Consider the following 22,956-nt stretch of genomic DNA (forward strand, 5'->3'; position numbering starts at 1 on the left):
TGTTCTGTTCTTCCTACAGTTTGTAAACTAGACAGGCAAATTCCTTTTGTCTACTTCATTAATAGTTCAAGTTCCAATCGCTTCATTTTAACCAATAGTATTACATATGCATATATGTGTATACGGAATATATATACACATAGAGGTGTTTTACACATCGACATATGGATATGGATATTTAAAAAAGAACAACAGGATCTCACCAGAAACTCATCTGCTTTCACTTCATTATGATTCTCTCGCTCGCAGTGACTCACAGAACTGGGTCTCCTTAGGGGCGACTGCCAATCTTAGTGCTTGGGCAACATTTTCCCTTTCACATCATCAGTTTCCTCCAAGGAGAGAGTGAAATGGAGAGTCAGATGCTGTGCTAAGATGAGCACCTTTAAAACTTCCTCCTTAGGTCAACTTTCTTTCCTCTTTCATGACCCAGTTCTCATCTTTTTCCCCGTTTTTAATTTTTGCTTGTTTTTGTTTTGTTTTTAAAAAGAAAGAGATAATCACCTAAAATGCTAAAATTTAAAATGCATAAAGAAGTCCAACTTTTGAGAATATGATAGGTATCTGACTTCTTTTCTTTCATTGTTTTCATATGTACGTAATACATATGTACGTATGTATGTATGTATGTGTGTATGTATTTTTTTTTATTTTGAGAAGGGTCTTACTATGTAGCCCTGGCTGCCCTCGAACTTACTACATACACCAGGCTGGGCTTGAAATCACAGCTCCACCTTCCTCTGGAGTACTAGAATCAAAATCTTGGTCACAACACCCAGTTGGAATCCTATTGTAATTCACTGATAACTAATGAAGTATTACCCCCAATACAAATTTAGCTTCAGAAACATAATCCAATGTCTAGTGACATCAGCACCTGGGTTGTTGGTCTTTGGCCGGCCAAAACCATTATCTGGGAGCCGAGTATGACTTAAGCCTGTTTCTGTCATCCTGAGCAGGGCTCCCATACAATGCTTGTGCTCTGACGCTAACCAGCAAATCAAGCCCATTTTTTTTCAATATCTTTTGGCTGCACTTTCAGCCAAATTTGTGGGGGAAAGTCCCATTATTTCAGCAGCAAGAAATTCTTTGGGGCTTGTCATCAAGGAAAGAGCTGTTCCAAAAAGTGTGAAAACTGGGGCACAATCTAAAGTGATGCTTATGTTCTTGAGCAAAACCATGTTCCCCTAAGAATACATGTGAGGAGACAAAACCAAGGTATTTGATACTTTCTGACAACAGATTTGAGTATGTTTTTCACATGAAATGGAATTCTGTTCCTTGAATATTCTTTTAACTTAGATAATAGCATCTTCTTTTAAAAGGGCACAAAGCAAACAGTTGATAGAGCTGTGGAGAAACGCATCTGGCCTCAGGACTGACCTGAGGACAGATTCTGATGAAGCTGAGAAGAGAATGCTTGCACACTATTAGTGGAAATGCAAGAGTAAAAACAATAGAAAGTTTGCTCAATCTGACAGAGGGATACTACATGGTCTGGCAGTTCTACCACTGCCTATATTCAAAAGGAAGGAAAGTAGTATGTTAAAGAGCCATCTGCATGTACCTGTATATTGTGTTACTACTGGTGATGGCCAAGATATGGAATCAGCCAAAGTGTCTATCAACAAATGGACAGCTAAAGAAAATGTCAATACATATATGACTATTTACATATATATTTATATGATCATTCATATATGACTACACATGTGTGATTATTCATATATACATATAGTGGATTATTCATTAATCAAGATGTACTGCAGCTAGTTACTGTAACACAAGGAAGGTTACAGGACATTAGATTAGGTGACATAAAGTCACTCAAGTACAGAAAGATAAATCCCATACATTCTCATTGTATGTGGAAGCAGTGAACCATTTGATTTGACTGATGGAGACAGTAGAACCTTGTTGTTGGCAGCAGATAACTGTAAAGGGATGAGTGAAGGGAAGACAGGGTGAGGGCGTGGGTGGCTGTGCAGCTGGATAAGTGTAACTTCTCACAGTCCACGGTGCAGTAGTCATGATTGATCATAGTTGTATACTTCTAAATAGCTAGTAGGAAAGATTTTAAATCCCCCCCCACGTCTTACACACACACACACACACACACACACACACACACACACACACACACACTTCTTGAGATGGCAGATGTGTGAACTACCTTGATCCAATCACTAACATCCTACATCTACACTTACATTCCACATTGTGCTTTCTAAGTATGTACAATGTTACTATGTGCATTCAAGTTTTCAAAATATATTAAGAACAAGAATCTTTGCTACTTGTTGATGGATACTTAGGCTGATTCCATATCCTGGCTATTGCCAACAATAATACAATGTACAGGTAAGTGCAGATGTCTCCTGACCATACTACTTAATTCTTTCTAAATGTATGTCCAGTAGTAGAACTGCGGGACCATGTAGAAGCCCGCTGTCAGGTTGAGCAAGCTTTCCATTGTTTTTACAGTCACACTTCTGCTAACAGTGTGCAGGAGTTCTTTTCTCTGCTCTCCTTCAGAATCTGTCATGTTAATAGACAATTTAAACCGGTTTTGTATTTACCAGGTAATTGGTGGCACTGAGCATTTTTTGCATACTTCCTGGCTGTTGATCGATCTTTCTGTCTAGCTATTAGGCTTGTTGCGATCCTAAAACCAAACCGGTGTGAGCAGGCAGTAAATCTGAGAGGCTCTGCTCTGTTCCAGTAGAGCCAGGGCTGGGAGCAGAGGCAGCAAACTCTCCCTGTTATCTGCAGCCATGGTCCATCTCCTGCATTTCCTGCTCCCATTTACCTGCGGACTTCACCTGACCAAGTTCCTTATCTATTTTATAACATCCACCCTAAGTTCATCCCATTTTTTCCCCTGAAGTAGCCTAAAATTTCATCAGCCTTGGATTTTCCCAATTAATCTTGCTTGGCTCCACTTTCTCTTCGGCAGCTTTTCCGGCATCTCCACAAGCTGGCCCTCTCCCTCACCTTAACTTTCACCGCTGTACTCAGTGGGCGTGGCTCTCTGCGCATTCAGGTCTCTGGCTGCAACCTGTGCTAGCCCTACTGTGTCAGGGATACTAATTCTGCAAAGCTAATATGGAGGACTTAACAACGCTGTAGACACAGCACGAAGTACTGCGGCTTTTCTGACAGAGAATCAGAACACTTCTGGGTATATAATAAGACATTACCACGGATTTGCTTTCTTACTATTTATACTTGTGGTTCTCAACCTTCCTAGTACTGTGACCCTTTAATATAGTTAGTTCCTCATGTTGTGGGAACCCCCCCAACCATAAAATTATTTTTGTTGGTGCCTCATAATTGTATTTTTGCAACTGTTACAAATCCCAATGCAAATGTCTGTGTTTTCCGATGGTCTTCGGCAACCCCTGTCATTTGACCTACAAAAGGGTCATTACCCTCAAGGTTGAGGACCACTGGCTTATTGCAGACATAGTATTGTTCTAATCTCTATTTTATATATAAGAAACGAAAGCCCAGAGTTGTGTGATGGGACTATGATCTCAGACCTCAATGATGAAGAGAGAGGATTCCATAGCTTTCTGTTTGACAACAGTATCCATCCATGTTGTTAATCTTCATTAAAATAATTTGCTAGTCACATACATATGTTCTTTACGTGATAACTCACTGCAGTTTTTAGAGCAGATCAACTTGTTCTTAAGACAAGTGTTACTTTGTAATCTCTTCCTTTTAAAACTCTACTGCCTGGTGGACATAGGGGAAAAGCCACAAGCAAGTATATCTCTCAAGAGACTTTAATTTTTAAATGCAGAAGCCATAGAAAGATGAATCCTTGAGGGAAAACAATGAGATTTTTTTTAATTAAAAAAAATCTTGTAAGTTGCTAAGGAACTGGGTGGCTTTTTGATTTTGACTAATTCATATCTTGGCTTGACCTCTTTAGCTGTGTTCTTTAGTTTTTCACAGCCACCAGTATCTCATATTCTCTCTACAGGAAAAAGCCAGACTATGTGGAGATCTGGGTAATATTAAGTGAAGGTGTAATAAATGATCATCACTATTGTTAGAGATTCTGACCTGATCTTCAATAAGAGGATTCTCATAGTCCTGACTCTGCCACTCTTCCTTAGTTTAAAGACACCATCTACTCCCTACACTCTCCTGGGCCTTCCTTACTTGTTTCAATGTATTTCTTTTTGCTTGGCTATTTGGCCTGGTTAAACTCAGGATCGCAGGACACCTGGTCTGGGAGTCCCTCCCATTGAAGGACTTTTAGGGCTCTTGAGAACACTCAGGTGACAGACCCTCTGCTTCACCAGACCTTGTGCCTGAACCTTTCTGGGCAGGCCATCCTAGCAAGTTACCCAGCCCCAGGCTCCTCCCATTCCTCCAGCGCAACCTGGAACAGTTGCCCTCATCTGGATTTCCCCTGGGTGAAGGACTGGGCTCCTAGGCGACTGAAGATAGCAGGAGGCACTCTTGCAAAACGTGCCATGTAGCAGGGGCTGCAGTTGGCAGCTGTAGCCGAGGCTGCAAGCAAGGCTCCCCACCTGGGGCGGGCATCGGCCTAGCTCGGCCCGAGGACGCGGTGACAGCGGGACCCCGGGGTCGCCGGTGCGGAGCGGAGAGCGTAGGAGGAGGCGACGCGCATACGCCTGCAGCGGCCAACGCTTAGGCTCCTGCCATCAGCCCCCTCTCCCGCCTCTCGCCCCAGAAATGAGCTGGAGCATCGCCGGTTTGATTCCAGAGCCCGAATCGGGTGGGTTCTTTTGTTTCTTTGTTTTAATGACAGTTGCCAGCCCTTGGGCATGTCATGCGCAATTAATTTCCTGCTTCCTTTCAAGGCAGCTGGGGTGAATTTTTTTTCCTGCATCATCCTTTGGGGGATGGTTGTTTATGATGTGACGTCAGCGAATTGATTTTTCTCTCGTGAATGAGAGGAAGAGACACACAAGGAGAGACACAGAGACCTAGACAGAGAGACAGGGAGGGGGGTGGAGGGGCAGAGAGACAGAAAGATAAAGAGAGCGCGAGCCAGCCACAGATGACAGATGTGCGCAGAGGCCAGGCGCTGACATTTGAAATTCCTTCAGGGGTTGAAATGGGAATGTAAAAGTGTGTTGCCAAGACCTGGAATTACTAAGAAGTGTTTTCTTAAAAAATAAATAAAAGAGAGGGAAACGAAAAGAATAATTCCCTGGGCAGCTCAGCCTCCTGGGCTTCTTTCTTGCTGGCATCCCCTGTCAGGGTTGCAGTTCAGATTATAGGACACCCGGGAGCTGCAATAGGCTTGCGAGGACCGCGAGGAGGGGCGGGGGAAGTGCGTCACCAGGTGGGGAAGGGGCTGTGTGTTTGGAGAGAAGCGGGAGGTGGTGGGGGTGGCGAGCAATGGGGACGGGAAATGGGTTCCGTGCGCTCTCCGGGGGTATTGTGTCAGGAGATGCAGGCTGGCTACCATGTGACGCGGTCCAGAGCTGAAGGGATTGGCCGAGGCAGCGCAGGCGGTGCAGCTCGCCGGCTTGCTGTTCCTCTGCCTTTCTCTCTCAGCATCTTCCTGGGAGCCTGTAGGTGAAGCAGCGCTAGCAGCATCCATGGCCTGTCTTTCGGGTTAACACTTGTCTCCTTTGGCTTGGCAGCAAGCAGAACAGACCTCAGCGGCAGCTTTGTGAGGACTTAGCCGGGACCTGGAAGCGTATCCTCCTGTGTTTTTTCTGACTTCTTGGAAATTAAGGAATGCAATTCTGCCACCATGATGGAAGGTAGGATTCCCTCTGCTGTGGTTGGCTGACTCCAGGCAAGATTTGGGTAGACCAGTATGCATGCAGCCGGTGGTGTCTGTGTCTAGAACCTGGCTGCCAGGATTTTTGCAAGCAGATACTGCAGCTTGCTTGCAACCCGGCCCGGGTTTAGACTAATGGAATCAAACCACAGGGTTTCTGTCTAGCTCAGAACCTCCACAGCTCCCAGCCCCTTTGAAAAGAGAAAAGCCTAAGTGTTTGCAGGAAGCCAAGACAGCTAAGAAGCTCTCAGACCAAACAAGTTGGGAGAGAAGATAAGGGGGTTTTGTGGTAGGTTTGTGAAAGCACGCCGGTTAAATCTTTGCAATGGAAAGTAATTTTCCGAAATTGATATTAGACAGAAGAGGTCATCGACAGAGTTATCCACGCTGGCGTTTTCAGTGAACTGCTTACATATCTTACAAGATATTCTGACCTCTGGGGTTTGCGTTATAATATTGGAGTGAGGGATGCAACAAATTTGATTCATAAACTGGAATTTTATGGGGGGCTGTCACTGCAGCAGAGTGAGCGATCTAAGAAAAATACCTGGGCCTCTTGACTCCTTCATCAAGATCAGACCAGTTCAGAGAGGAAATGGCTCTGAGTTAAGCATCAAATGATTGGTTACTGATTATCTTACTGCATTTAATACTAAGTGTGAGGAGGGACTTCCCCTGGGAGATGCTATTTAAACTACATATTATTCTACTAACTCGCCCTTTCCAGTCTAAGAGAGTGACAGCCAACATCACCTCAGAAAAAGCAACAAATTGGTCAGAGAAGAAGCAGGCAGCTCTACACTGGCTTTGATTTTCTGTTTTCACAGTACAGGATGGTATAAAACTCCTGGCCTTTCCTAAGATGACAGGCAGAAATTTTGTACCCAGGTTAGATTTTATAATGCAGAATCCAGTGCATAACAAGTCTCAGATTAGCCACAGAAATGGCAGAGGGACCACCTAACGCCAAGTTCTGTCCTATCAGTTACCAATGGTCTGTCCAATGGTCAGTTACTAGTGGACCTGAGAAATTTACCAAACTGAAATAAAGGAAGATGGCTTCAACAGCACCTACAGTGAAGCCTGTACTCAAGTGGCAGAAAGTCTCTCTCTCTTTCTGTCTCTCTCTCTCTCTCTCTCTCTCTCTCTCTCTCTCTCTCTCTCTCCATCTCCTCCCTTCCCCCTCCCTCTGTCATCATGTCAAATGTCATTAGTGTGACTCTAGGGAGAAAAGAATTCTGGGGTAGAAGCTCACACACAGATTTGGGGGAAATAGCTTTAAATGGAGGCAGTGTATCATTCTGTTTAAAGCCTGGTCTTGTATTCAGAGAGCTAAGTGAGATTGTTAAGATTCTATGACTAAATCAATTTTAGTTAATTCCAAATGAACTTAATCTTTCACTAGCAAGGCAAGACAAACAGAAAGAGTATAACTTGAGTACTTTTCAATTCAAAGCCCACATGATGTGTCCTCATCAGGAAAAAAAAAAACGTGTCTATAGAAAGTGTACCGTTTTTAAAGCTAAATTTTACAAAGGATGTGTTGAAATACATCTGCTTATATTCTGATTCAATTCTAACCTTCCATGGGAAATTTGAGGACCTTTCCTTTCACTTCTGGGCTTGAAACTATCCTGTGAGTTCTTTGGAGGTGGTAGCATTTCCTGATGCTCATTAGTGGTCCCCCTGGTAATCAGGTCTGTTGTGCCATCCGGAACATCAGCTCGAAGCCCTGAGATAAGCTTATCTGAGCTGCAGAAACTGAAACGGGAACTCTAACAAAGACCGGTGTTGAGCTGAAGTAGCCCTGTGGCTAGCTTGCCCAATTTATCTAATGGAGGATGTTATCTTCACACCAGTAGAATCAGAGATGACAGTAGGGTTACAGCTGCTTCTAATGAACCTCTGCAGGAGCAACTAGACAGGCGTGCCCAGTGCTTTCCAATTCTGTGTGAAACTCATGAATGTTTTCTATTCGCAAGTCCCATTTAAATGGTCTCCTATTAATTTGTTCAGTGACCTTGGAAAAACAGGTAGGACCCTTAACCAGAAACCTATTTCCCAGTCAGTGGCTCTCCAACTATATTGCCAGTCTTTTTACCAATGCCTGTGTCTATTACTGATAGTGCAGCCCAGAATTCTCTGTTCTAAATTTCTTTTACTCCGAAGATGTGTTATAGCAGTCGTGTCCACTGACTCTCTAGAATTCCTCTATAGAGTTCACCTCTAGAGAATTCCGGGCTATTGCCACAGTAACCTTGGGAAGATGAGAAAGCCCCAAAAGGTGCCCAAAATGCTGCCATGGACGCTCTCTGCTGACATGCCATGTGTGTACTGTGAGATTGCATCCCCAAGCATTTGCATAGTTAGTCTGTTCTTAGCCAGAGCCTGTGTGCCATATACACATGGTCACACACGCATGTGCAGTCATGGACATAAACACAGTTCTAGAGAGGCTGTAGTTGAGACTTCTGTGTTCGCGTGCGTGCACACTGCTATATCGCTGCGGTGTTTCTGTCTGCTGCTTGGAGAAAGCATGGTAGGGCAACTTTTCAGCCTCTCCTCTACTTTGTGGGAAACAAGAATAAATATATATTTAGCAGAGTGGCTTATGGTTCAGATTCATGTCTCAGTTTTATTGGAACAGGATATAGGCTTCATTTATCCAGTATCTTTTGGAAGGCCTGGTCTTGGATGAGGAATAGTACCACCTCCTTCTTGTTCCAATTCTGAGAGCCAACTTCATAGCTGCAGGGTCCGGTCCTTCAACAGATCACCACCACTATGTGGCCCCATGGCTTTATTTCAGGTATCCTCACAAAAGCAGCATCTTTCAAGAGTCTTTATTTGTTGCTTCCTGAATTATTTATAATTTTTGGCCATGTTTGGCTTTGGGTTGTTTCTTTGCTGAGAAAACCCACATGATGATGTTTGGATTTGGTATGGAAGTGAAGGTGGTGAGCAAAAGGAGCTTTGCTGTGTCGGTGTGCATTGCCCAGGCTAAGATGCAGTCCTGTGCTTAGGCAGGGAGTCAGGGTTATTCTTTGATACATTGTTATTAAAAATCTTAAGTGGCATTTCCTAAGATAACTGAAAGTAAGCTAAGGTTTCTTAGAACCTTTTCACTTGTGAGACTGGTGAGTAAGTGTGTTTCTCGTCCCATGCAGAAGTAACTGGTGCTCTGTGTTCTTGAATCCCATCTTAAGGCTCATAGGTACTGTGTTCAAAATATCACTTTCCCGGTGTCAATGGTTTAATTCTATATAACGGTTTTGAAACAGAAAAAAAGCACTTTTTAAAGGGTTTCATTGCAACCCAGGATAACTAAATACATTTTATTTATTTATTTATTTATTTATTTATTTATTATGCACAGGAATGTCTGTATAAGTGTATTTTGGATATAATATTTTATAACCTTTTCCAAATTTAAAAAGTTAAAAATAATACATGTGGCAGGAAAAAAAAAAAGGTAGAGAATTGTAATTCAAGTCCGTTTAACAAAACTCATGATTTTCAATCTCTAAGAACTTTTTTTTTCTCCTTTTTTGCTTTGTATTGGAGCAGGCATGCTAGTCACACTGAAAAACACATGTTTGTTTCTCCAGTTGTACATTCTATTTCTCTCTACATAAACTCTAACTGCCTTTGCTTCCCTTATTAGTGTTTTCCTACTCCGCAGAAGATTACTTAATAGTTTTGTCCAATTTGAGATTAACTGAACATCTGTTGCTGCGATAAACCTGCAAATTCTAGAAATGGAATTTTCTATTTGGAAAATTCTTTTATGTGATTTTTACAAAAAGAGGAAACAAAGCCTTTTGAACAAAAGTGCTCATTTTATCGTTAGCTCTGGAAGTTTTAGAGAGGGCGCCGTAGGGCTGAGCATGTAGCTCAGTGGTAAGGTGCTTGCCTAGAATGTGTGAGGTCCTCGGTTCAATCCTCAGTACTACAGCACCTGCAAGCAAGAGAGGGTGCTGTAAATGCTACTGATTCCCTTCCCTTAAACGGAGAAGTCACTTTAATAAATCTAAGTGTGCATCTGAGATTCTGACAGGCACTCTGTCGCTTATGTAATGTCTCTCCATCTTCAGGTGTGAGTTGGGAGGAGACTGTTTCGTTCTCATCCAGTTCCAGTAGGCAACTTCAAATCTCTGAGAAGAGTGTGTAGTCTTCTAACAGTCCGTCGGGGTGGTTAGCCCAGTTTTACACTGGAAGCTAAATACTTGCTGTGAACACAACAGCTATCACAGTGATGCAGCAGAAGAGAATGGTGGCATTTAAATGTGTTTGTTAATTTCAAGTATTGCTTTTGATTATTGCTGTTAGTCTTCCCACATGGCTTCTCTAAGTCAATTATTAACAAAAAAAAATTTAATTAGAAGAAAATGAGGAGCTAGAGACAAAATTTGAAGGCACCTCCAGAATTTGTTTTGCATAAGAAGCTTTAGAGACTTGTGATAATACTGTTCTGTTTCCATTCTGTTCACTTTTACCTTACTTTTTTTCCCATTCTTGGCCTTACCTTTTCTTAATTCCATTTTATCATAGGAATTATCGTCCAGCAATAAGGTCATTAATAAACTCATGAATGGAATCAAGAATGGGACAGATCTCACTGAAATGACTAGAAAGGAGTTGAAGGAAGGATTTAATGGATTGTAGTGCATTTTAGCCTGTTTGTCTTACAAGATTGAGAAGAAATTAGCTTTGCAAAGAGGTGGCCATAGATAGAAAGGAAGCACAGTGAGAGCAAAGTCTCCTAGGAAGAAAGCAGATATGCACCAGCCATACGTATCGCAGTAGGAATAGCATAGCTTTCTCACAATGGGGAAGCTACTGGAGAGGTACTGTGGCTGAAATGAAGCTCCATTCTTGGGATCTAAATATCAGCTCATTGCTTCTGTAGGATATCAAAGAGGGACAGAGCATCAATATTTAAATATCTTATGCCATGCCACTTTCTTCTGTGTTTGAAATGTCCATTCCTCCTATTTTCATTTCTCTAAATACAGTCTACATGAGGCTGTCTACTCTCTTCTTCGGTTCATCTGATGCTTTAGTAACATGGATAACCATACTGCATGCCTTCCCTTATTTAGAATAGTCTTTTCCCACCACCCAAGCTCTTGATTTTAAAAAAATGTTCTTCATAACTTGCAGAATCTCTTATGATTACTGCAAAACTGCCACTCCTCAGTAGGATTCCCCCTTTGTTCTTGTTATCCCTAAATTCTATGCATGTACCTTGGGCCACTGAGTCCTCAAAGCTGAAAGGCTCGGAGGTAACCTTTATAAAGATAGACATCTGGTCTACCATGTTCACCTCTGTAGTTTTTATACCTAGGGAAGGCCTCATACATTTATTCATTGAATAAGTAAACTATATATATATACATATAGTAAATATAGTAAACTATATGTATATTATAAATAAATAGCTCTGACAACTACACCTTGTACATGGTACGTGTAAAAAAATAAATATAAATGTTCACATTTATGTTCTCACTAGCAGCACAAAACTTATAAACATGACACAATTAGAAAATAAGACAATGTGTTATCAAGTGTTAAAAATAGTTCATCTGCGAATATGCACTTGAGCTTGAATTATTTTGGTGATTCTCTTCAAGCAAAAGAATTCATATTGTGAAGAGACATACTGTGATTGTGCTACACCTAGGTAAAGAAATTTGAATCTGTTTTTAATCAATATACTGGATGCCTCCCTGATATTTTGCCTTCTCTTGCTCATCAAGGGTAAGAAGCCCAGGCTTATCTCTCCTGTTTTTTTCTAGCCCAACCTTTCCATCCTGTGTTCTAGTTCCCTTTCTCTGCTTTAAAGCAAAGCCTGAATATGGTTCTAAAGCTAGAAAATTTGAAGCAGAAACTAATTTAAAATAAAAGGATGGATATCATGGGTGTATGGTTGAGCAATGTGCTTGTGTGTACAAAGATAGCATCATAGAATGTGAAGTTTTTCAGATGATGAGTTATTTCTGAGCTGAGAATTTGTCTATTGCAGTCCAGTGTGTTCACTGAACTCCTATATGGGCTTTTGTATATAAAGAATATGGATCGAAAAGTGAGACTTGAGTGTGAGTCTCAATGTTAGTACTGCTTGGCTGGATGCCTTGAGGAAGTTACTTGACATTCCAGGCTGTGTTTCCTCAGGACGGCATGAGATGATTGATCTGTCCTCTCTCTAGAACTCCCAACTCTGAGAAACCATGATCTCTGCTCAATGATTGGATTCTCCCTCTAAGGCTGAACTCTGAGGCTACGCTTCTTTCCTCAACCCCCAAAATGGCACACAATTAACTCAAATAGATTACTAGTCTCCTGTGTTGTTTAATGATCTTTGGTTGTTATGTCTGCCTGCCACAGATTTGTTTCACATCTTTGCAGCATTAGAAGACAAGCGTCTATGTACCTGCCACCCATAGAACCTAGTATAGAACTATCTATCCATTAAAAGTATGTACCGAACGATTAAATGCCTAGAATAAGTGTCTAGCATATGAAGTCATAAATGAGATATCTATATCATTCCTTTTCCCCCAAGGGTCAAGGAACGTCACAGAAGAGGGAGCACAAAGATTGTAAGAGTCAGCGATCAGGGAGTGTCAGCAGAAAACTTCTAGACATGACAAGGCCAGTACACTGATGGCCTCACAACAGCTGTGGTTGCCTGTTGTGGTGGTTTGAATAAGAATGATCCCTATAGGTTTGTATATTTTGATGCTTAGTTACAGGGAGTGGAACTGTTTGGAATGAATAGAAGGATTTGGAGGTGTGTCCTTGTTTGAGGAAGTATGGCCTTGGAGGAAGTGTGTCATTGGGCTGGACTGTAAGGTTTCAAAAGCCCTTAGCAGGCCTGGTGTTTCTCTCTCTACCTGTGGGTCAGGATGTAGCTCTCACTACTGCTCTAGCTCCATGCATATTGCATTGTTCCCTGAAATAATAATAATGGACTGACCCTCTGAAACCGCAAGCAAGCCTCCAATTAAATGTTTTCTTTTATAAGAATTGCAGTGGTCATGGTGTCTCTTCGTAGCAAGAACACTGACTGAGGCACCTGTATGAGACTTGCACAAGATCAAGCCAGTCAGCATTCCATATTTATAACAGTTGAATCTTTAGAAGGCTGGGATTATCAGGCCAGCATAATGAATGTCTGATGCTGGTGCCTCTTGGACTTATTCTCCCCATCGTTTTAAGTAAATGGAGGTATGTCATGTCCTTGTCTTAGTTCATCGTTCATCATCAGTTCATCCAAATTCACAGAGCTGAGCATACAGGTATGATGCTAATCTTTGAATACATCCAACAAATAGAGGTTATACCTGTAATAAAGCTCTTCCAGAACCGGGGTCACTTGTCAAGGGGTGACTTTTAGCCGTATCTCCAAGACCTTTAGAGAAGGGAGAAGGGGCAAAGGAGCCACTACCCCCATCTGAAGAGCTATTGATAGTCGATAACCGTTAGGGAAAGGGGAGTCAGTTTTCTTTAGTGGTGTGATCCCTGGTAGGTTGAGCATGTTCCAGTAGATGGCCCCATATTTATGCATATGTGGTCAGCACAGTTTGGACCCACTGAGAAATAAAAAACTTTCTTGTTTTTGTTTTAGAGGATATGATGTTGTAAGGGAGAAGAGGACTAGGGAATGGAAGTGAAAGCAGTTACAGGAGGAGCAGAGAGTAAATATCAAAATACATTGTATGCATGTATGAAATTCTCAAAGAATTAATAAAACATATTTTAAAGCAGTCAATAAAATGAGCATATGGTTAAACATTATGTATTGGATGCATACTAGTTGCTAGGCAACTTGTTCAAAATGCTGTGCATTCAGTGGTGAGTGATAGAACCCAAAATTCCTCCAGATCCACATGGAACTTTTTCTTTAGTCAAAGGTACTATATGCACACTAAAAATGACAGGGAAAAGGAGCCAGCTGTAGTCACTGTCTCAGAAACCTGGAGTCTGGCATGGTGCCTAGTGAAATACTACCTTCTCACACACATTGCAATCCCACAGCCTCTCTGTGTGGGAGAAAGAATACGTGTTAACATCCCAATTTCAAACAGGAAGTAACTGGGGCTCTGTGAGATGAAGTGAGTTGCTAGGCAGACCAACAAAGACCATCAGTAGCTAGGCTCTGACTCCCAGGCAAGAACTCTTCCTATCTAGTGGTATGACTGGAACATGTGGGTCTCTGCCATACAAGCAGCAGGCTGTCTAGACTCTCTGTGGTATTTCATCACAATTAGGACAGTTGGTGTCATCACCTCACTCTGGTCCTTGTGATCAGTCATCAGCTTCGAGAAGGCTCCTAACTTAGCAGAGGGCTCTGCTCCTTTCAGGGGCACACATTGTCTTCCCTGGAGTTTATGATGACAAGGGTCACACTGTGGTGTCACTCTTCCCAGGGACTCTAAACTTTCACAGCTTACATTCTACAAAACATTTCATAGAAAACCTGCTTCTCACTATGAACAAAAGCCCCTTTCTCCCTTAGAGAGACAGCTCACTTTCCCCTGGCATCTTGTGAAAGCTTGGGCCATTATCATGAACATACGATAGTGCACTCCATCATTTGAAGGTTAACTAAACTGGTCCAGCCTCATTTTATGGTTGAGGAAACCAACGCCAAAATGCAGCAACTTATCCAAGGGTCTTTATTCTCTCTGGAAGACAAAGGAACATTCACTTTAGTCACGATTCCAAAAATGTGGATAGACAAAGACCGGGAACCCATGGTGTCTTTCACGTTCAAAGGTACTGAGGGTGGCTGGGCGACTGCCAAAAGACACACAAATGAATGTGTCCCCAGGGTCATCGTTCTACTGAGCACACATACAATGTGACCATTTATAGCACTTTCCTCTGTGAGCTCATGCACCTGCTGTCAGTGAAGAGGACAGGCCTTGAACCCCCCCACCAGCTGTGTGACCTTGAGTGAGTGCGGGAACTGCCTGGCTTCAGCTTCCCCATGCTCAAAGTAGGAACAGAGCTGGTCTCCACCTCCCAGCCTCCAGTGGGATAATGAACATCAAAACATTCAAAAGAGCATGGTGCACATTCACTGTTTACTCAGGGCTCTACCCTCATTTCCAGAGGCTTAACCTTGCTTCTCAACACTGTTCCTAGAGGGTTGCTGCACTGCTTCTGCAGACAGGCCTTGCACCCACCTCTCTTCTACATACATTCTACATTTGTTAGCATCTCCTCTCAGGGAAAGTGCTTGCTTTCGTGCTGGTGACTTTAACCTTCAAGTATCTCTTAGATTCTCAGGACCCTAATGTGGAGGATGGAGGTAGATACCACAGAACTAATCTCAGTCATCTGATCAGACTTAGCCGTGTCACCTCTAGTGTGTCAGGAGCCAGACCCTTCACCTGCCAGTCTCCTTGCGTGTGAAATAAAATACACTGTGCAAGGCTGCCCCACGCAGCATCTTTCCCCATCACTGGGCCATCTAAGTAATGCAGAAGCCTTTCTTACTTTCTTTCCTTTACATAGACTGTTCTTCCCTTCCCTTTAGAGGTGCTGATCATTCAAGGTCACACACAAGTGCTCTCTTTGTGTGCCAGAGGGCCCTTCTCCTTGCTCTTGCAGAGACTCCTACATAGCTACATATGCTACATAGCACACTAGGCATGGCTGACTTTGGTCAGAATGACCTCCATGAAACCTCCAGCCTGTGACTTTGGGAAGAGAGCAGATCTGTCTCCTCATTAAAAAAATGAAAGTTGCGGTTGTGGTCATTTAACATGAAAAGTTGTAAGAATTCAATCACAACGTATACTTAGTGTAGTTGTTCTTAACCTGCCGGTCTTGACCCCTTGAGGGTCACACCTTAGATATCTGCATATTGAATATTTACATTACAATTCTTTTTTTTCCATGTGGAGAGGTTTAATGAGAGAAGAGTAGAAGAGAGGAAAGGCGGCCAGCCATAGGCACGTGGAGTGGGGGAATGAGGGCAAGAACAGAGAAGAACAAAGAGCAAGAAGCGTAAAAGAGAGTAAGAGCTACATTACAATTCTTAACAATAGCAAAATTACAGCTATGAAATAGCAATGAAGATAAATTTATGATTCAGGGTCACTGCAACATGAAGAACTGTATTAAAGGGCTGCAACATTAGGAAGGTTGAGGACCACTGATGAAGACGAGACCAAACCACTGGAAGGAAGGAGGGGTTGGTTTCAGGAATTAGCTCATATGGCTGGTGGGGACCAGCATGACAGTTCTGGGTCAGGCAGAGGTCAGTGCTACTGCAGCCTAGGTGCCCAGTGTTGAGAGTCCAGCAAGTTTTAGAGGCTGTACTCTGTGGGCACAAGACTCTCTTTTCTATCAGTCCTGTTCCTTGTATAAAAGCTAAAGACTATGCCTTGGCTAAAACCTGCCCACTCATTTTAATGAACCCAGTGTGAGGCTTGTGTCTGCACTCAGATGTCATCCAATAAATGAGTGACCACTGGGAAGGGACTACGGACCTTGGCAGGGGCAGCACCTAGCACACAGTTATCCTCAGAATCAAAGGACTTAACCTCTGCCGGGCGTTTAGAGGACAACGTGGTTCATAGTAGAAGCTCAATACACAGGACTCTGCCTGGCCTACAGAGGCTTCTGTGTGACTTTGAGATGCTAAGCAGTGCCCTGGATTGAGTCCTTTCTGCAGCTACAGAACACAGTATGCCATGGAGGACCCGTCAAGATGAGAGCCACATGCTGGTCCTGGCAGCATGAAGGACTGACTCACCCATGTCTCCCCGATGCTCTCTCCACCCCACTCATTGTAAGTTAAAAAGTTTCCCTGTTTGAATATTGAACAAAAAACAGCATGGAAACCACCCAAATGTCACTGCTATGAAGAAATAATAACCGTTGCTACGGCTTAGTGAATGTGGAGTATGGTCTCTGAAGAGGCACAAGCTGAAATTCCTTAACTGCCAGTGACAATATTAGCAAAATGGTAAAGTAATGCCTACTGCATAGAATTGTTAGAAAGATTAAATGAAATGCTAAACAATCTGGACTCAGAGCAGTACCTGACGTACCAAGTACATGCTCAATAAAATACAGCTCTTAATTGCTTTTCAGTCAAAATATTTTTATGTCAGATTCTAAATGACAGATTTAAATGAATGTACATACCTGTGCACACATACATATATGTGTGTGCATACACATATGACTTTTTCTCTATTAATTTGATTAGAACTACTATTCTAAGCAGTGTCTACTTTGTTTTAAAAAAAACATGAATTATAAGAATGACCTCTCAAGAGCAACAATATCAACCAACCAGACCCCCCCAGAGCTCCTGGAGACTAAACCACCAACCAAACAGTACACATGGAGGGACCCATGGCTCCAGCCACATATGTAGCAGAAGATGGCATTGCCTGGCATCAATAGGAGAAGCCCTTGGTCCTGTTGATGTGTTTATAAAAAGATAAAGAGAGGTGGGATTGTGGAGGTGTGGTGAACTATGGGGAAAGGGGGTTCCTCACCAGGCCCGTTCTGACACATTCCTTCCGCCTGAGGGACTAGCCACACGATGGATGGTACAGTATAGAATAGAGTTTATTCAGGACATGGAGAGGGGAGTTAAGGGGGTAGTAGGGCAGAGAGAGAGAAGTAGAGAAACAGAAAAGTAGAGGCTGGCCATGAGAGAAGGAGGAAGGGGAATGAAGAGAGAAGGAAAAAGGGGGAAGAGGGGAAGAGCAAGAGAGAACAGAGGATGAGGAGGGGTCAAACAGCCCCTTTTATAGGGTTAGGCATACCTGGTAGTTGCCAGGTAACTGTGGGGCAGAGCATACCTGGCTTTTGCCAGGTAACGGTGGGGGTGGAGCTAAGACAGACTGCTCATACCTGTGAAGGCTCATTTCCCCAGTGTAGGGGAATGCCTGGGTGTTGAGGTGGGTGGGAGTGGGTGAGTGGGTGAGTGGGAGTGGGAGTGGGACAATCTTCACAGAAGCCAAGGGAGGAGGAAGGGGGATAACATTTGAAATGTAAATGCATAAAATATCTAATAAAAATTCAAAAAAAGGAATGACCTCTCAAAATCAAATTCTCACATCTCCACATTTATGTGAACCTTTTTTTTTTGAAGAGCTTATGATTTCTTTTATTTTTAAAAGTTTGAGTTTTATTTTATACAGAAAATAAAACACAGGTACTGTTCAGCTGTACTGTAAATCTGAGTTAAATTTTAAGCAAGCCTAGATATCAAAACATTACATAAATATTTGTGTTGATAGGAATAATCATATTAATATCTCTACTTATCCGATCAGGTGTAGATTTTAAGTTACCAACTCTAACACCTACTGTTAGGTCAAATAAAATGCTTGCATACAAGTTTATACACCGATAAAGGGCTGTGTGTAGAACACATACATTCTCAATGAGGAACCATTTCACACCCGAGGGAATGAACATTGCCTTTTTATGTGTAAAATGAGACATAGATAAGGTACATAAAAGAGTCATAAAGTATGTCGGTGACCGGGAGGGGGAATCCTGTTCTCTCTGGTGTTAAAATTACACAGGGAGGCTGGAAATGTAGCTCCGTTTTAGAACATTTGTGTAGAACATACAATGCCTTGTGACTGACACCCAGTATGGCCCACAGAGGATCACACAGAGGGAGGCAGTCAGAGCAAAAGAAGGCAAGAGATCCTTAAGCGAGCCAGTATACCCTGAGACCAGAAAAATAGACTTCTTATGTGAACTTTTTAAAGTTGTTTAACAACTCTATTTCTTGGTTTCTTCTTCTACACAAGATAGTCTCTACTTGAAAAAGTTATTATAAGGATTAGATTCATTCAATACTCAACATGCATTATTATTAATTCTACACATGATCTTAGGTAGTTTTCAAAAGCATTATATAATATCCCACTGATTGATAAGTCATGTCATGAGATGTTTAGATGGTTAATTTTTGATTGAGCTAAAATTGCTCATGTCAATAACTCATGTATTAAATATGAGTTTTGGAGTCTTTTTCAGTGAGTTATTGTGGCGTTTTGCTTCTGGCTTTGCTCAGTGGGTTTAGAAAAGCCATTCATTATAGAAAAAGAAAACAAGCTGTAGACAGAGAATTTCGTTTAAATCAAAACTACTCTTTGCTAGCACTGCTGTTACTCCTAGCAGCCTTGTTATTCACAGAGCGGCTATGGCATGAGTCTAAGTCTACTTAGCGGGCAGAAAGAGGTTTAGCACTCCCTGTGCTAGCTGTGCATTTTGGGTATATTGTCATTTCTCTGTGTTCTCGCCTGTAGCATGATGAATACTTTAAGCATCCCTAACTTTACCTTGTCATACAGAGTAAAGTACTAAATGGAAAGTATTTGGGAAATTATGAAGTCTTGTAGAAATAAAATATAGCCTTCGGAATGTTATTTTCTGTTGTATCTTGGAGGCTTTGTTTTCCATTAAAGGATTGGGTTTGATAAAATGACTCTGAAGATGTTAACTAGTTTTAACATCTCTGATGAGCCCTCACCACTGCCAACCTTCCTCCACAACCCCCACCTCTCAGGTCTACATTTTGGGGTATGGGGGATGTATACCTTCCTGTTGTGTTGAATTATTTATTACATTGAGGGAAACTATATATAACTTTGTTTCACTGAATAAAAATATCGTTGCTAATAATGGCTGTTTAGTGAGACAGTTTCAAATACAGCTGAAAGTGTGCTCAAATAAAATGTACCTTGGTCTGGGTACAAAGCCATACATAGTTCTGAGTCCAACACCAGATTAAAGATAGAGAGGATTCTGGTCTAATCTACTCCCTTGAAATGCCAGATCCAATTATTCAAACTGGATTTCTCCTGGCTCTTTTCTTACCTTGTCCTTCATGGCAGCGTAGTTCAACTTGACTCACTGAAGAATGGAGCTAAATAGGGCTGGTAAGACAGTTTAGTCAGGAAAGTACTTGACATATAAACATGAGGACCAGGGTTCCATCCTGAGGACCCAGGTAAAAGACTAGGCCAGTACTCCCAATGCTGTTACTGTGCAAAGTACTAGGGCTTCAGCCGAATGGTGCTGAGCACCATGGCAGGGAGAGCACTCATAGATGAATGGCATGTGAGGAATTATACCCAAATTTGACCTCTGGCTTCCACATACATGCACACATTGTGTAGCCACACACATGTGCACTTGTACAGGCATGAAGTCATACATGAACAGAATGGATCTTTTTGCACTCTTGATCAGCTTTTGGCTTAGGGACATTGGAAGTGTCTTGGTGCCCAGGGAATGCTGTGCAGTAGCCAGAGGTCTAAATGTGAGGTATCCAGGACACACAGAAGGACACAAAACTAACAATAAGGAAACAGCTTAGCAAAACAAATAAATACTTAACTTCAGTGATACTAAAATCAATATAACCCAAACAGAATCCTGTGCTAGGCAGTAGGGTTGGAAGGACTCCTGAGCAGATGTCCCATAGCTGAGACGTCTCCATGCCATGCCCTATGGTGGTACAGGAAAAGACTTAAAGGATGAATTGCAGCAGACAGGAGGGACCTGCGACTTGGGGAAAATCAATGAGCAGAAAGGAAGCCAGACAAGACAGGGAGAGGCAGCCTGGAAGATTGAGGTCAGGCCAGGCTTGGTGAGCAGTGGAGATGGATCTGGAATTTATTCTGAAGCCATGGAAAGTGACTGGCTGAGCTTAGGGAGAAGGTCAGGATCTCATCTGCATCTCGAAACAATTACTTTTGATGTGGGTTGGACTTCTGGTGGCAACCTAGTGATTCTCTCTCTGTCTCTCTCTCTCTTCTTGCTTAGTGGCCTGTCATCGATTTACGTTTGATAATAGATTCCCCCATTTTATCTAATTAAATTTTATGATATTTGAGAAAAAGTTGGTAGAAATTGGAAAGGACCGCAGAATCCCTCCCCCATTCTCCCTTTGGCACCACCAATCACAAGGTCTGCAGGGGGAAGTGAAAATTTCGTTCAGCCACTAAATCAACTTGTTTTCTAGCCCAGATGTTTCTGGCATTAGGCATTTTCAGAGTCATGCTGGCAGGTGAGAAAGAGATCGAGAGAGCACAGATGTAATATGTCCTGTACTTTAAGTTATGCGTCTTTCGAAAGGCTTTAATGTATCTCAGTCCCTTGATGGTCCTTTTGATGGTGAACCGGTTAGGTCATGAGTTCGCTTTCCTCACTGAGCCTCTGTCCCTGGACCAGATCAGGTAGAGAGAATCCTTAAGATTCCTTGCATCAGCAAAGGCTGATCTTCCTATATCATACTTTTCTCCACAAATACTTCTATCAAAGCCTCTTGTGTCCTCTCTGGATGCCATTGGATGAGATCTCTGCTGTACCCTTAGCTGCACTGTGTGCTGACCCATGCTGTCAAATACATTTATATCCCACAGGAAATTGCACCAGACTCCCTGTAGGCAGGAGTTGCTCCTTTCGCAGCCTCCTTTGTACAAACTTCTCTAGTTCTCTTCGTCAGTTGCTTACATAGTATAGCAGCTGACGGCACAGGCTTGGAAATTAGACAGCTCTGGCTATGTGACTAGCTAGATGTAGACCTCCAAGCAAGTTGAAACCTGTTCATTCCCACCCTACCCCACCTGCCACCTTCCTTCTCCCACTCCCTCCAGAGCTTCTTAGCTTTTTTTCTCTTTTTTTTACTGTTGTTTTAATTCTTCTCTGATGTTTTACATCAGTTTCTCCTCCCTCCCCTCCCTCAGCCTCTCCCCCTACACCTCCCCTCTCCCCCAGATTCATTCCCCCTCCACCTCCCATCAGAAAAAAGAAAGTCTCCAGGGGTCATTAACCAAGCACAACCTAACAAGCTACACTAAGATCAGGCGTGTTCCATCTCACCAAGGCTGGATGAGGCAACCGAATGGGAGGAACAGAGTCCCACAAGCAGACAAAAGAGTCAGAGACAGCCCCAGCTCCCACTGTAGGAATCCCACAAGAACACCAAGCTACTCGGCCATAGCATATATGCAGAGGACCTTTTACTTGGCTTTTAAATCTGTCCCAAATTCACAAGATTGCCAGCAAGTGTCTACTAAGGTTCAAAATACAGTTAGGAAAGAGGTGTGTATGAGAAACAAGCACCTTGAGGCACACCTCAAAGAGTTTACAGTTTCATGATACCCACACTAGATTAGTACGGGTAACTCCATGATCTCAAGGAAGAACTGGGAAGGAAGCAGGGAATAGGGTTCTCAAAGGGCTTCTGAAATCCAGGACCCACCTGGGATGTTGGGAGTGAGACAAGTTATTAAATGTCACTGCATGGGCAGAACAGAGCATACCCCCTGCCCTGCGGCATCCAGTGGCTTACAGCTACTCCGATCATGGCAACTGTCACTCTTGTGTCCTCTACATGGCTCTGTCCCTGTTCTGACTCAGGAAGCCTTTAAGGAGCTTGCTACAAGGTGCTGCCAGAGCATCAGCATAGTAAACCCTTCCTTTCTGGCTTGGCCCCACTCCAAACCTGACTCCGGATTCCGGCCGCCAACATAGTTTCTGGTTTGGTGTCTGTGCAGGCCCTCCACACACAGAATACATTTTAGTTCCCATCCATGCTTTAATTCTCCACTAGAAATCTTTTGATTTGATTATCTCTTTCTCCAAACATGTCATCAAAATCTCAACAGGACAACTACTGGGGACCATTCAAGAATGTTTTTAGAAGAAAGGGAGTGTTTGCCCCTCAGTTGAAAGCATTTTGAGGGGACTCTCACAACAGCCATTTGGTACTACAGGTACCCCTTCTGGCTGAGTTGTAGAACTGGGATATATTTTTTCCCATTGAGAATATTGTTCTTGGTCACCACTGTCCTAAAGCTGCGGGCCATTAACCAGAAGACTTCACAAGTCCTCTGTGCTGATGCCTAAAAGATATGTGTTTTCTTGCAATGTGATACCTTGGGGCATTTATGTTGATGACAGCCATGCATGGTAGGCCTTAATCTTCCTGTGGCATCGGTGAGAAAAACAGGTCTTTGTAGCTATGAGCTTCTCCTGCCAGGGTTGTTCATAACCACTGTGGCTCTTCCTCTGTTTCTGCACATTTTCTCATTAGATCTTATTAAAAGACAAGTGCCCTTGTAGGGAACTAAAACTGCCTGCGCTCAAACAATACAAGCTGTCTGAGGGTCACG

General features: G+C 42.7%; 1 protein-coding gene across 47 annotated transcripts in view; it reads left to right on the forward strand.

Moving 5' to 3' along the window:
• Positions 1 to 4,428: 4,428 nt before the first annotated feature.
• The window catches only part of Sgip1 (SH3GL interacting endocytic adaptor 1), a 197,938-nt gene continuing 179,410 nt past the window's right edge, over positions 4,429 to 22,956 (forward strand). For 22 of the 47 annotated variants that reach the window (XM_087549071.1, XM_087549070.1, XM_087549072.1 and 19 more), the window contains exon 1: positions 5,369 to 5,756. In XM_087549071.1, the coding sequence (XP_087405197.1) occupies positions 5,747 to 5,756 (10 nt within the window). In that variant the 5' untranslated portion in view covers positions 5,369 to 5,746. 47 annotated transcript variants of the gene reach the window in all.

The sequence above is a fragment of the Rattus norvegicus genome, chromosome 5, assembly GCF_021556685.1.
Source record: "Rattus norvegicus strain SHRSP/BbbUtx chromosome 5, alternate assembly SHRSP_T2T, whole genome shotgun sequence".
Classification (NCBI taxonomy): Eukaryota; Metazoa; Chordata; class Mammalia; order Rodentia; family Muridae; genus Rattus; species Rattus norvegicus.